Consider the following 13,311-nt stretch of genomic DNA (forward strand, 5'->3'; position numbering starts at 1 on the left):
GTAATAAATATGTACAAACATATATACATATATACAGGTGCTGTGGGGAAGGGAAGGAGGTAAGATGGGGGGATGGAGAGGGGGACGAGGGGGAGAGGAAGGAAGCGGCTCAGTGTGGGAAGGCCTCCTGGAGGAGGTGAGCTCTCAGTAGGGCCTTGAAGGGAGGAAGAGAGCTAGCTTGGCGGATGGACAGAGGGAGGGAGGGCATTCCAGGCCCGGGGGATGACGTGGGCCGGGGGTTGATGGCAGGACAGGCGAGAACGAGGTGCCATCTCCATCCCCCCATCTTACCTCCTTCCGTTCCCCACAGCACCTGTATATATGTATATATGTTTGTACATATTTATTACTCTGTTTATTTTATTTGTGAATATCTATTCTATTTATTTTATTTTGTTAGTATGTTTGGTTTTGTTCTCCATCTCCCCCTTATAGACTGTGAGCCCACTGTTGGGTAGGGACTGTCTCTATAGGTTGCCAACTTGGACTTCCCAAGCGCTTAGCACAGTGCTCTGCACGCAGTAAGTGCTCAATAAATACGATTGATTGATTGATTGATTGAAGTCGAGAGATTTAAAGGAGCGGTGGGTAGGGACTGTCCCTAAAGGTTGCCAACTTGGACTTCCCAAGCGCTTAGCCCAGTGCTCTGCACACAGTAAGTGCTCAATAAATACGATTGATTGATTGATCGAGTGAGGTCGGGGGATTTAAAGGAGCGGTGTGTAGGGGCTGTCTCTAAATATTGCCAACTTGGACTTCCCAAGCGCTTAGCACAGTGCTCTGCATGCAGTAAGTGCTCAATAAATACGATTGATTGATTGAGGTCGAGGGATTTAAAGGAGCGGTGGGTAGGGGCTGCCTCTAAAGGTTGCCAACCTGGACTTCCCAAGCGCTTGGCACAGTGCTCTGCACACAGTAAGCGCTCAATAAATACGATTGATTGATTGATCGATTGAGGTCGAGGGATTTAAAGGAGCAGTGGGTACGGACTGCCTCTAAATGTTGCCAACTTGTACTTCCCAAGCGCTTAGTCCAGTGCTCTGCACACAGTAAGCGCTCAATAAATACGACTGATTGAGGTCGAGGGATTTAAAGGAGCGGTGGGTAGGGACTGTCCCTAAATGTTGCCAACTTGGACTTCCCAGGCGCTTAGTCCAGTGCTCTACACGCAGTAAGCGCTCAATAAATACGATTGATTGATTGATCGACTGAGGTCGAGGGAGGAGCGGTGGGGAGGGACTGTCTCTAAATGTTACCAACTTGGACTTCCCAAGCGCTTAGCCCAGTGCTCTGCACGCAGTCAGCGCTCAATAAATACGATTGATTGATTGATCGAGTGAGGTCGGGGGATTTAAAGGGGCGGGTTGACGTCCCCTCCGGTGAGGGGGTGGCGTCAGGCGGAGCCCCGGCCGCCTCCGCCTCCGTCTCTAGAAAGTTCTCCGTCCTCCCCGTCCCCGGCCCCTCCTCCTCCTCCTCCTCCTCCGGCGGCAGGGCAGGGCAGGGCAGGGCACCTCCTCCTCCCTCCCGTCCCCTCCCTCCCTCCCTCCCTCCCTCCGGTCCCTCCGGTGCGGCCGAGCAGGGCCCGGCGATGACGGCGGAGGAGATGAAGGCGGCGGAGGGCGGCCCGCGGCCGGCCCTCGGAGGGCTGGACATCAGCCCCAAGCAGGATGGGGGGGTGCTCAAGGTACTGGGCCAAGGGCAAGCGCGTGGAGCCGGGGGGGGGGGGGGGGGAGGCCGAGGCTGCAGCCCCCCCAAAAACACACACACACACGCGCGCCCGCACGTGGGGAGGGTTTTTTTTGTTTTTTGTTTTTAATCAATCAATCAGTCAGTCGGATTTATTGAGCGCCTACTGTGTGCAGAGCACCCTACTAAGCGCTGGGGAACCGTGGGTTCGTGTCCCACCCCGGGTGGACGGTGCCTTCTTTCAAGCGCTTAGTACAGTGCCCTGCACACGGTAAGCGCTCAATAAATGCTACGGATTGGGAAGTGCAAGTCGGCAACACCGAGACAGGCCCGACCCAACACCGGGCTCTCATTTATTGAGCGTTCACGGTGTGCAGAGCGCCGTACTAAGCGCTTGGGAAGGCCAAGTCGGCAACATATAGAGACAGGCCCTACCCAACAATCAATCAGTCGTATTTATTGAGCGCTCACGGTGTGCAGAGCACTGTACTAAGCGCTTGGGAAGGCCAAGTCGGCAACACAGAGAGACAGGCCCGACCCAACAGCGGGCTCTCATTTATTGAGCGCTCACTGTGTGCAGAGCGCCGTACTAAGCGCTTGGGAAGGCCAAGTCGGCAACATATAGAGACAGGCCCTACCCAACAATCAATCAGTCGTATTTATTGAGCGCTCACGGTGTGCAGAGCACTGTACTAAGCGCTTGGGAAGGCCAAGTCGGCAACATATAGAGACAGGCCCGACCCAGCAGCGGGCTCTCCTATTTATTGAGCGCTCACTGTGTGCAGAGCGCCGTACTAAGCGCTTGGGAAGGTCAAGTCGGCAACACAGAGAGACAGGCCCTACCTAACATTGGGCTCTCGTGTTTATTGAGCGCTCACTGTGTGCAGAGCACTGTACTAGGCGCTTGGGAAGTCCAAGTCGGCAACACAGAGAGACAGGCCCGACCCAACAGCGGGCTCTCGTATTTACTGAGGGCTCACGGTGTGCAGAGCGCCGTACTAAGCGCTTGGGAAGTCCAAGTCGGCAACATATAGAGACAGTCCCTACCCAACAATCAATCAATCAGTCGTATTTATTGAGCGCTTACTGTGTGCAGAGCACTGTACTAAGCGCTTGGGAAGTACAAGGTGGCAACATACAGAGATGGTCCCTACCCAACAGTGGGCTCACAGTCTAAAAGGGGGAGACAGAGAGCAAAACCAAACATACTAACAAAATAAAATAAATAGAATAGATATGTACAAGTAAAATAAATAAATAAATAGAGTAATAAATACATATATACAGGTAAGCCCAACAGTGGGCTCACAGTCTAAAAATGGTATTTGTTAAGCGCTTACTATGTGCAAAGCACTGTTCTAAGCTCTGGGAGGGGATAGACTGTGAGCCCACTGTTGGGTAGGGACTGTCTCTGTGTGTTGCCAACTTGTACTTCCCAAGCGCTTAGTACAGTGCTCTGCAGTCTAAAAATGGTATTTGTTAAGTGCTTACTATGTGCAAAGCACTGTTCTAAGCCCTGGGAGGGGATAGACTGTGAGCCCACTGTTGGGTAGGGGCTGTCTCTATATGTTGCCAACTTGTACTTCTCAAGCGCCTAGTACAGTGCTCTGCACACAGTAAGCACTCAATAAATATGATTGATTGATACAAGGTGATGAGGTTGTCCCATGTCGGGCTCCCAGTCTTAATCCCCATTTTACAGATGAGGGAACTGAGGCTCAGAGAAGTTAAGTGACTGCCCAAGGTCACACAGATCCCTAGGTGCAGCGGGCCCCCCTTTCGGGGCGGGGGTCCCCGGGTCTGGCCATACAGTATCTGCTGTGCGACCTTGGGCTAGTCACTTAATTTTTCTGCACCTGGGTTACATCATCTGTAAAATGGGAGTGAAAGCTGTGAGACCATTTCTCCCTCTACTCAATCAGTCAATCAATCAATCGTATTTATTGAGCGCTCACTGTGTGCAGAGCACTGGACTAAGTGCTTGGGAAGTACAAGTTGGCAACATATAGAGACAGTCCCTACCCAACAGTGGGCTCACAGTCTAGAAGGGGGAAAGGGGATACTCCCCATCCCCCCTGCCTTACCTCCTTCCCCTCCCCACAGCACCTGTATATATGTTTGTACGTATTAATTACTCTATTTATTTTACTTGTGCGTATTTATTCTATTTATTTTATTTGGTTTATATGTTCTGTTTTGTTCCCTGTCTCCCCCTTCTAGACTGTGAACCCGCTGTTGGGCAGGGACCGTCTCTATATGTTGCCAACTTGGACTTCCCAAGGGCTTAGTACGGTGCTCTGCACACAGTAAGCGCTCAATAAATACGATTGAATGAATATTTATTACTCTATTTTACTTGTACGTATTTATTGTATTTATTTTATTTGGTTTATACGTTCTGTTTAGTGCCTGTCTCCCCCTTCTAGACTGTGAACCCGCTGTTGGGATGTTGGGTAGGGACCGTCTCTATATGTTGCCACCTTGGACTTCCCAAGGGCTTAGTACGGTGCTCTGCACACAGTAAGTGCTCAATAAATACGATTGAATGAATGAATGGATGGATGAATGAATGAATGCAGTGTCCCCCCCCCCCCCCACCCTGGGCACCTAGGGCAGGAGGAGCGGTGCATGCTGGGACTTGTAGTCCCGCCTGCCCCCCCCCCCTTTCCCCGGCGCCCGGAAGGGGGCACCATCCCGCTCCCTCGCCTCAGGAGGCCGGGCTAAGCCCGGGGCCCAGTCAATCAATCAATCAATCAATCAATCAATCATATTTATTGAGCGCTTACTGTGTGCAGAGCACTGTACTAAGCGCTTGGGAAGTACAAGATGGCAACATATAGAGACAGTCCCTACCCAGCAGTGGGCTCACAGTCTAGAAGGGGGAGGCAGAGAACAAAACCAAACCTACTAACAAAATAAAATAAATAGAATAGATATGTACAAGTAAAATAAATAAATAAATAGAGTAATAAATATGTACAGACATCACCTCGCCCGACACCACCGGATCCCAGGCTTCCTTCCATGGCCCCTCGCCGCCCCAGGGTGTCCACAACTCCCGATCCCCCCTCTGGACCGCCAGCCCCTCACCCCCCAGACGGGAGACCCCGGGACAATCCAGCCTAGGGATCCCAGTCTAAGGATCCCAATCCAAGTCTAGGGATCCCAGACCCCCCTCACCCCTGACTTGCTCCCCACAAGCCCCGGGCCTTCATCCAGGGAGGGATGAGGAACCCACCTCAACCCTGGAGCAGTCATTCGTTCATTCAGTCGTATTTATTGAGCGCCGACTGTGTTCAGGGCACTGTACTAAGCACTTGGGAAGCACAAATCGGCAACATTCATTCCTTCAATCGTATTTATTGAGCGCTTACTATGTGCAGGGCACTGTACTGAGCACTTGGGAAGTACAAGTCGTCAACATGTAGAGACGGTCCCCACCCAACAACGGGCTCACAGTCTAGAAGGGGGAGCACTCTGCAGGGGGATTGGAGAGGAATCAATGAATCAATCGTATTTATTGAGTGCTTACTGTGTGCAGGGCACTGTACTGAGCGCTTGGGAAGTACAAGTCGTCAACATATAGAGACGGTCCCCACCCAACAACGGGCTCACAGTCTAGAAGGGGGAGCACTCTGCAGGGGGATTGGAGAGGAATCAATCAATCAATTGTATTTATTGAGCGCAGACTGTGTGCAGGGCACTGTACTAAGTGCTTGGGAAGTACAAGTTGGCAAGATATAGAGACAGTCCCTACCCAACAGTGGGCTCACAGTCTAGAAGGGAGACTAGAGGAAGCGAGGGGACCCCCTCAGTCTGGCACCAGACGCCAAGACCCCAGCCTCCCTCCTCCCAGGTCACGGTTGGTGGAGTCAGGGGACCCCCCTTCCCCCGAGACACACTTTTTCTGGCAGATTCTGCGTAGTGGTGAGGGAGGCCTGAGTAATAGTAATAATGGCATTTATTAAGCGCTTACTATGTGCAAAGCACTGTTCTAAGTGCTGAACTGGTGTGGTGCCTCAGGACAGGGCGGCCGGAGGACCGAAGCCGGGCTCGGGGTGGTGGGAGTCTCTGAAGGGCCAGGGGAGTGTGAAGGTGGACCCCAGCAAGGATCCCTTTGGAAAGCCCCTCTCCTGAGCTGATTACCCGGCTCATTCACCTGAGGTAACACCCACCCTTGAGTGGGCTCCCTTCATCCCCTGCCTTGTGATGGCCCAATCTCAGAAAGCCTGAAACCTTGGGGTGCCCCTGGATTCTGCCCAATTGCTGCCTCCCAACTCCACTGCACCCGGCCATCCCCCATCTGCAGACTGCGGCGATGTGTGAGGGCTGGGCCCTGCCCCTTGGGGACCCTCGGAGGGCACGGTGGCCGCTGAATAGGTGGCAAGCTGGGTCGACTGGAGGTCACGCCAGGGTGGTGGGCCCGGGGCTTACCCACAGGGGTGGCGGACACAGGCCTGTGGGACTTGGGATTCCCTGATCTGGTGTGCTCACCCCCACCTTGTATGATCCCCAGGTGATCAAGCGCAAAGGCACGGGCACAGAGACGCCCATGATTGGCGATCGGGTCACTGTCCACTACACGGGCTGGCTGCCCGATGGCACCCAGTTTGACTCCAGCCGGGACCGCAAGGACAAGTTCTCCTTTGACCTGGGCAGGGGTAAGCATGGCGCAGGGCCGGGTCCTAAGAGCATCCGTCTCAGAGTAGTGAGTGGCCCCTGGGGCTTCCTGATCCAGCGTGCTGGTCCTCCTCCCAGATACTCATCCTGACTCTCTCTGCTCCATCCCAAACTCTCTCCCAGTGACCCAGCATGGACTTTCCAACTCCTCTGACTCTCCCCTCTCCAAACCTGACTCTCTCCTAGTGACCTACCCTGAAAGCTGCTGGTTCTCTCTCCCCGTCTTTCCCTATCCCATTACATGGAAGTGGGGAGCAATCCAGCCCCCTTTTCCACCCCACCCACCATCATGGGGGGTATCTGGGAGGCGATCGGGGCCCGTCTCCTGGCAGCCAGGGGGACCAGCGTAGTCTGGAGCTCACGCGCTCAGTCCCAAGACTGCCCCTTCCCTAACGTCCAAAGCTGCTGCAGGTTAGAGTTGGCCCGGGGTGGATGTCAGAACGGGGCCCCCCTACCCCCACTGCAGCCTGCCCGTTCTGTGTCCCCAGAGGAGGTGATCAAAGCCTGGGACATTGGGGTGGCCACCATGAAGCTGGGGGAAGTGTGTCACCTGACATGCAAGCCAGAGTATGCGTATGGCTTGGCCGGGAGCCCCCCCAAGATCCCCCCCAGCACCACGCTGCTGTTTGAGGTGAGCTGTGCCCGGGGCAGGCGGGCGGGAGGGTGGGGGAGGGCTGGGTTGGGCCGGGCTGGCCGCCAGGCCTTATCTCAGCCTCTTGGCCGGGCAGAGTGCCCCACTGTCTGCTGTCCGCTCCCCCGCCCGCCCGGAGACAATGTTGCTCAGGGGAAGGGCCGGGTTCCAGTGGCGGAGGGAGACGCCGTCCAGTGAAGCTGCCGTCGAGCGGAGCCGGCTGCCAGTCTCCCTGCGGGGGGCCAGCCCCGTGTCTGCCACCCCGCTGGGCAGTGGGCACAGCTGTCGGGTGGGCCTCTCCCCGCAACCAGGAGATGCCACCACCGCTCCCCTCTCCCTCCCTCGCCCCACCCCAGGTGGAGCTGTTTGACTTCAAGGGAGAGGACCTTACGGAGGAGGACGGCGGGATCATCCGGAGGATCCGGAAACGTGGCCAGGGCTACGCCAAGCCCAACGAGGGCGCCACCGTGGACAGTGAGCCTCGGGACGGGGGACGGAATCGCGGCCGCGGTGTGAGGCGGGGGAGGGGGGCCGACTTTGACCCGCTCTCCCCCCTCAACCCTGTTTCCGCCCCACCACCCTCACGCCCCAGTCACTCTGGAGGGCCACTACGGCGAGCGGGTGTTCGACCGTCGGGAGCTGTGCTTTGAGATCGGCGAGGGCGAGAACTTCGACGTCCCCTCCGGGGTGGAGCAGGCTCTGCAGCACATGGAGAAGGGCGAGCAATCCCTGCTGCTCCTCAAGCCCAGGTGGGTGGGACACGGGGCCAGAAGTTGGGGGGAGAGTGGGGAGGATCATCAATCGTATTTACTGAGCGCTTACTGTGTTTAGAGCACTGTACTAAGCGCTTGGGAAGTACAAGTTGGCAACATATAGAGACAGTCCCTACCCAACAGTGGGCTCACAGTCTAAAAGGGGGAGACAGAGAACAAAACCAAACTTACTAACAAAATAAAATAAATAGAATAGACATGTACAAGTAAAATAAATAAATAGAGTAACAAAAATGTACAAACATATATACATATATACAGGTGCAGTGGGGAAGGGAAGGAGGTAAGATGGGGATGGAGAGGGGAACGAGGGGGAGAGGAAGGAAGGGGCTCAGTCTGGGAAGGCCTCCTGGAGTAGGTGAGCTCTCAGTAGGGCCTTGAAGGGAGGAAGAGAGCTAGCTTGGCGGATGGGCAGAGGAAGGGCATTCCAGGCCCCGGGGGATGATGTGGGCCGGGGGTACGAGGATGGGACGAGGCCGAGGGGAGGGGCGGCCCCACGCCCAGGGCTGATCCAGGATCCTTCTCGAGCAGCTATGCGTTCGGCCTCGCGGGCAAGGAGAAGTTCCAGATCCCTCCAAACGCCACACTCCAGTACGAAGTGACGCTGAAGAGCTTTGAGAAGGTAAAGGGAGAAAGATCTGTGGGGTCCCACCCGATTCCCCTCCCCCCAGCCCCACATGATTCCCGGCGCGCCCACCGAGGCCCCAGAAGTGACAGGTTGCCCCTTCCCGGGATGGGCAGGTCAAGGAGAACTGGGAGATGAGCGTGGAGGAGAAGCTGGAACAGAGCACCATCGTCAAGGACCGGGGCACGGAGTACTTCAAGGTGAGTGGGGCGAGGGATTGTCCCGGGGTCGTGCCGGTCGTGGCTGGTGGGCTGGGGGAGGCGCAGGCAACAGTTCTCTGACCCTGAATCCGACGACCACCTCCCCCACCCCTCCGACCCCCCAGGAGGGCCGGTACAAGCGAGCGGTGGTGCAGTACAAGAAGATCGCGTCGTGGCTGGAGTACGAGTCGGCCTTCTCCGCCGAGGACGGGCCTCGGGCCCAGGGGCTGCGGCTGGCCGCCCACCTCAACCTGGCCGTGTGCTACCTGAAGCTGCAGGACTTCTCAGCCGCCCTGGACAGCTGCCACAAGGTAGGGGCGACGCGGAGGAGGGGGCAAGCTGGGGTACGGCGGGCGGGCGGGCAGGGGGTCGGCTGGTGGAGAGCTGAGTCGTTGGCAGCCAGCGGGGGTTTCTGTTGGGGCGGGTGAGGCCAGGAAGAGGGGCTGTGCTCCGAGGGGCGTTTAGAAGGGCGACGTGGCTGCTGTGTGCCACTGGCCAGACTGAAGCGGGAGAGGCTGGAGGCAGGGAGGCCAGGAGGAGGTTAGTGTAGCCACCCAGCCCGGAGGAGGCGAGGGCAGGGGGGAGCTGGGAAGGATAAACAATAATAATGGCATTTATTAAGCGCTTACTATGTGCAAAGCACTGTTCTAAGCGCTGGGGAGGTTACAAGGTGAGCAGGTTGTCCCACATGGGGCTCACAGTCTTAATCCCCATTGTACAGATGAGGGAACTGAGGCCCAGAGAAGTGAAGTGACTTGCCCAGAGTCACACAGCTGACAATCGGCAGAGCCGGGACTCGAACCCGTGACCGAGTTGGCAGATGCGGGAAACCTGCGCTTCTGCTCTGTGCAGAGCACTGTATTCATCGCTTGGGAGAACTCAGTAGACATAGTCCCTGCCCCCGAGGCGCTTATGGTCTACCAGGTGAAGAGCACCGGATTGAATAGAGAAGCAGCGTGGCTCAGTGGAAAGAGCACGGGCTTTGGAGTCAGAGGTCATGGGTTCGAATCCCGGCTCCACCACATGTCTGCTGTGTGACCTTGGGCAAGTCACTTGACTTCTCTGAGCCTCAGTTCCCTCATCTGTAAAATGGGGATTGACTGTGAGCCCCACGTGGGACAACCTGATCACGTTGTACCCCCCCCCCCCCAGCGCTTAGAACAGTGTGTTGCACATAGCGCTTAATAAATGCCATTATTATTTTTATTATTATTTTATTATTAATACTTGGGAAACGACGGTAGAGTTAATAGACAGGATCCTTACCCTCGAGGATAAGTAGCGTGGACTGGTGGATAGAGCACAGATCTGAGAGTCAGAAGGACCTTGGGTCCTATTCCCTGCTCTGTCACTTGTCTGCTGTGTGACCTTGGGCAAGTCACTTATCTTCTCCCCACCTCAGTTACTTCATCTGTAAAAAGGGGGATTAAAACTATGAGCCCCATGGGACAGGGACTGTGTCCAACCTGACTAGCTTGTATCTACCAAAGAACTCAGTACAGTGCCTGACACCTAGTAAGCACTTAAATACCTTTTTTTCTTAAAAAAAAAAGTGTAGTTTAGTGGCCTTAGAGGCAAATAAACTGAATAGGTCTGTTTATTGTTATATTGTACACTCCCAAGGGCTTAGTACATTGCTGTGCACACAGTAAACACTCAATAAGAAAGAATGAATGATAGGGAAGGATCTTTAGTGGCATCAAAGCTGCATGTGTTCGAAGCCCAGAGGAGCATCCCCTCCACCGAAAGGAACAGGTCTGAGGCTGTCAGTGTGAAGGGGGGCACTTACTATGTGCCAAGCATTGAACTAAGCGCTTGGGAGAGTCCAATACAACAGAGTTGGTAGATTCATTCATTCAATCGTATTTATTGAGCAGCTTACTGTGTGCAGAGCACTGTACTAAGCGCTTGGGAAGTACACGTTGGTAACATATAGAGACGGTCCCTACCCAACAACGGGCTCACAGTCTAGAAGGGGGAGAAAACAACAAAACAAGACATATTGACAAAATAAATAGAATAGTAAATATGTACAAGTAAAATAAATAGAGTAATATGTCTGTACAAACATATATACAGGTGCTATAGGGAGGGGAAGGAGGGGGGCGGGGGGGGTGGGGAGGGGGAGAGGAAGGAGGGGGCTCAGTCTGGGAAGGCCTGCTGGAGGAGGTGAGCTCTCTGGGGCTTTGAGGGGAGGAAGAGAGCTAGCTTGGCGGATGTGCGGAGGGAGGGCATTCCAGGCCAGGGGGAGGACGTGGGCAGGGGGTCGACGGCGGGACAGGCGAGAACGAGGCACAGTGAGGAGGTTAGCGGCAGAGGAGCGGAGGGTGCGGGCTGGGTTGTAGAAGGAAAGAAGGGAGGTGAGGTAGGAGGGGGCGAGGTGATGGACAGCCTTGAAACCTAGAGTGAGGAGTTTTTGCCTGATGCGTAGGTTGACTGGTAGCCACTGAAGATTTTTGAGGAGGGGAGTAACGTGCCCAGAGCGTTTCTGCACAGAGATGATCCGGGCAGCAGCGTGAAGTATAGACTGAAGTGGGGAGAGACAGGAGGATGGGAGATCAGAGAGGAGGATGATGCAGTAATCCAGTTTGAATAGGATGAAAGATTGAACCAGCAGGGTAGCAGTTTGGATGGAGAGGAAAGGGCGGATCTTGGCGATGTTGCGGAGGTGAGACTTGTACTTGTACTTCCCAAGCGCTTAGTACAGTGCTCTGCACACAGTAAGCGCTCAATAAATACGATTGATTGATTGATTGAGACCGGCAGTTTTTGGTGACGGAGTGGATGTGAGGGGTGAACGAGAGAGCAGAGTCGAGGATGACACCAAGGTTGCGGGCTTGTGAGACGGGAAGGATGGTAGTGCCGTCTACAGTGATGGGAAAGTTAGGGAGAGGGCAGGGTTTGGGAGGGAAGATAAGGAGTTCAGTCTTGGACATATTGAGTTTTACATGGCGGGCAGACATCCAGATGGAGATGTCTTGAAGGCAGGAGGAGACACGAGCCTGAAGGGAGGGAGAGAGAGCAGGGGCAGAGGTGTAGATTTGGGTGTCATCATCATCATCATCAATCGTATTTATTGAGCACTTACTGTGTGCAGAGCACTGTACTAAGCGCTTGGGAAGTACAAGTTGGCAACATACAGAGACGGTCCCTACCCAACAGTGGGCTCACAGTCTAGAAGTGTATATAGAGTGTAGATAGAGAACAGAAGGGGGACCAAGAACTGACCCTTGAGGAACCCCTACAGTAAGTAGATACATTCCCTGCCCACAGTGAGCTTAGTCTAGAGGCTCCAGTCCCGCCTTCGTCACCCTTCCCAGCTGCTGTTGCCGCTGCCTCACCTGGGGCTCCGGTGCCCCGAGCGGGTCAATCCCACCTGAGCCCCTCCCCTTCCTCTCCCCTTCCCCAGGCCCTGGAGCTGGACCAGAGCAACGAGAAGGGTTTGTTCCGGCGGGGAGAGGCCCGGCTGGCCGTGAACGACCTGGAGCTGGCCCGGGACGACTTCCAGAAAGTCCTGCAGCTCTACCCTGGCAACAAGGCGGCCCGGGCTCAGCTGGCCATCTGCCTGCAGCGCCTCCGTGAGCAGCATGCCCGTGAGAAGAAGCTCTATGCCAACATGTTCCAGAGGCTGGCGGCGGAGACGGAGAGCAAAGTGGGTGCTGGGAGACCCCGCGCAGCGGGGAGGGGCAGGGGTCAGCCCCCGGGATCAGCGCTGGGTGGCCAGCCTGGGCAGGGGAGGGCTGTCTGACTGGACTGTGGGTGAGGATGGGCTGGTCCCCGGGCTGGTCCCCGAGCTGGTAGAAAGCCAGCCGGCCACCGGGGAATCGGAGGAGTGGCCTCGCTGCCTGGGAAATGGGGCCGGGGCCACCCTCACCCACTGACGGAGGGGTCCTGTGCCCCGGGCCAGGCTGCTGGGGGTCCTGGGCTCTGCTCGGGGGGAGGGGGGGCAGTGGAGGTCTTGACCAGACTCCCCTGAGTAGCGGGGAGCAGGCCCCCCTGAAAGCACTCCCCGGTCCCCCCACAGCCGGAGGTGGCAGTGGCCGCAGGAGAACAGCAGCAACCAGACGCCAGCATACAGGACAACAAGCAAAATGGTGTGGCAGCAACACAGCAACCCCTCCAGACCGAGGCGTAGCCACCCTCTCCCCCACCCCGGACCCTCTTCCCGCTCTCCTCCTCCTCTTCCAGCCCTCTTAGTTTTGTAAAATCTGAAAAATTTCCAGTGAATTAGACCTTTATTTTTCTATCTGGCAGATGGTGGCATGGGGCAGGGGGCCAGAGGAGCGGGGCAGGGTGCGGGAACAGGCCGTGGATGGGGGGAGGGGGGCCGGGGACCCTCCGTCTCTGACCACGGCATGTTAATTTATTTTGTTCTCCACTGTTTGACTTCCTGGCAGCAGGGGTCTTGGGTCAGGGTGAAGAGTGGTGGCCGGGATGGGGCCCTCAGACCCCCACCCCGCCCCCAGCGTGGCCTCCGTGAAGGTCGGGGGTGCGGATGACAGGTGAGAGCAAAGCGCTTGATGATAGGTGTCCCTTCTCCCCTCTCCTTCCAGCCAGGTGCCCCAGGGGTCCCCTCTGCGGCTGCAGTGAGCGCGTCTCCCATCCCCAGTGTGCGTTATGCCCGCCCCCACCTCCCCACCCCCTACACCTGGAGCAGAGCCAAAGCTGCCTCTCCCCACTCCAATCCACGCTTGAGCAATAAAGCGGAAACCAGAA

The 13,311-nt window shown here is 56.0% G+C and overlaps 1 protein-coding gene across 1 annotated transcript; it reads left to right on the top strand.

Annotated features, from left to right (window-relative positions):
- The first annotated feature begins 1,549 nt into the window (after window positions 1-1,549).
- Window positions 1,550-13,311, top strand: FKBP4 (FKBP prolyl isomerase 4). Its single transcript, XM_038768045.1, has 10 exons — window positions 1,550-1,684; window positions 6,203-6,347; window positions 6,855-6,997; window positions 7,354-7,471; window positions 7,590-7,746; window positions 8,302-8,392; window positions 8,512-8,595; window positions 8,721-8,906; window positions 12,005-12,247; window positions 12,620-13,311. The coding sequence occupies exons 1-10, from the start codon at window positions 1,589-1,591 to the stop codon at window positions 12,728-12,730; spliced, it is 1,374 nt and encodes a 457-aa protein (XP_038623973.1). The 5' UTR covers window positions 1,550-1,588; the 3' UTR covers window positions 12,731-13,311.

Source organism: Tachyglossus aculeatus, chromosome 27, assembly GCF_015852505.1.
Source record: "Tachyglossus aculeatus isolate mTacAcu1 chromosome 27, mTacAcu1.pri, whole genome shotgun sequence".
NCBI classification, from domain to species: Eukaryota; Metazoa; Chordata; class Mammalia; order Monotremata; family Tachyglossidae; genus Tachyglossus; species Tachyglossus aculeatus.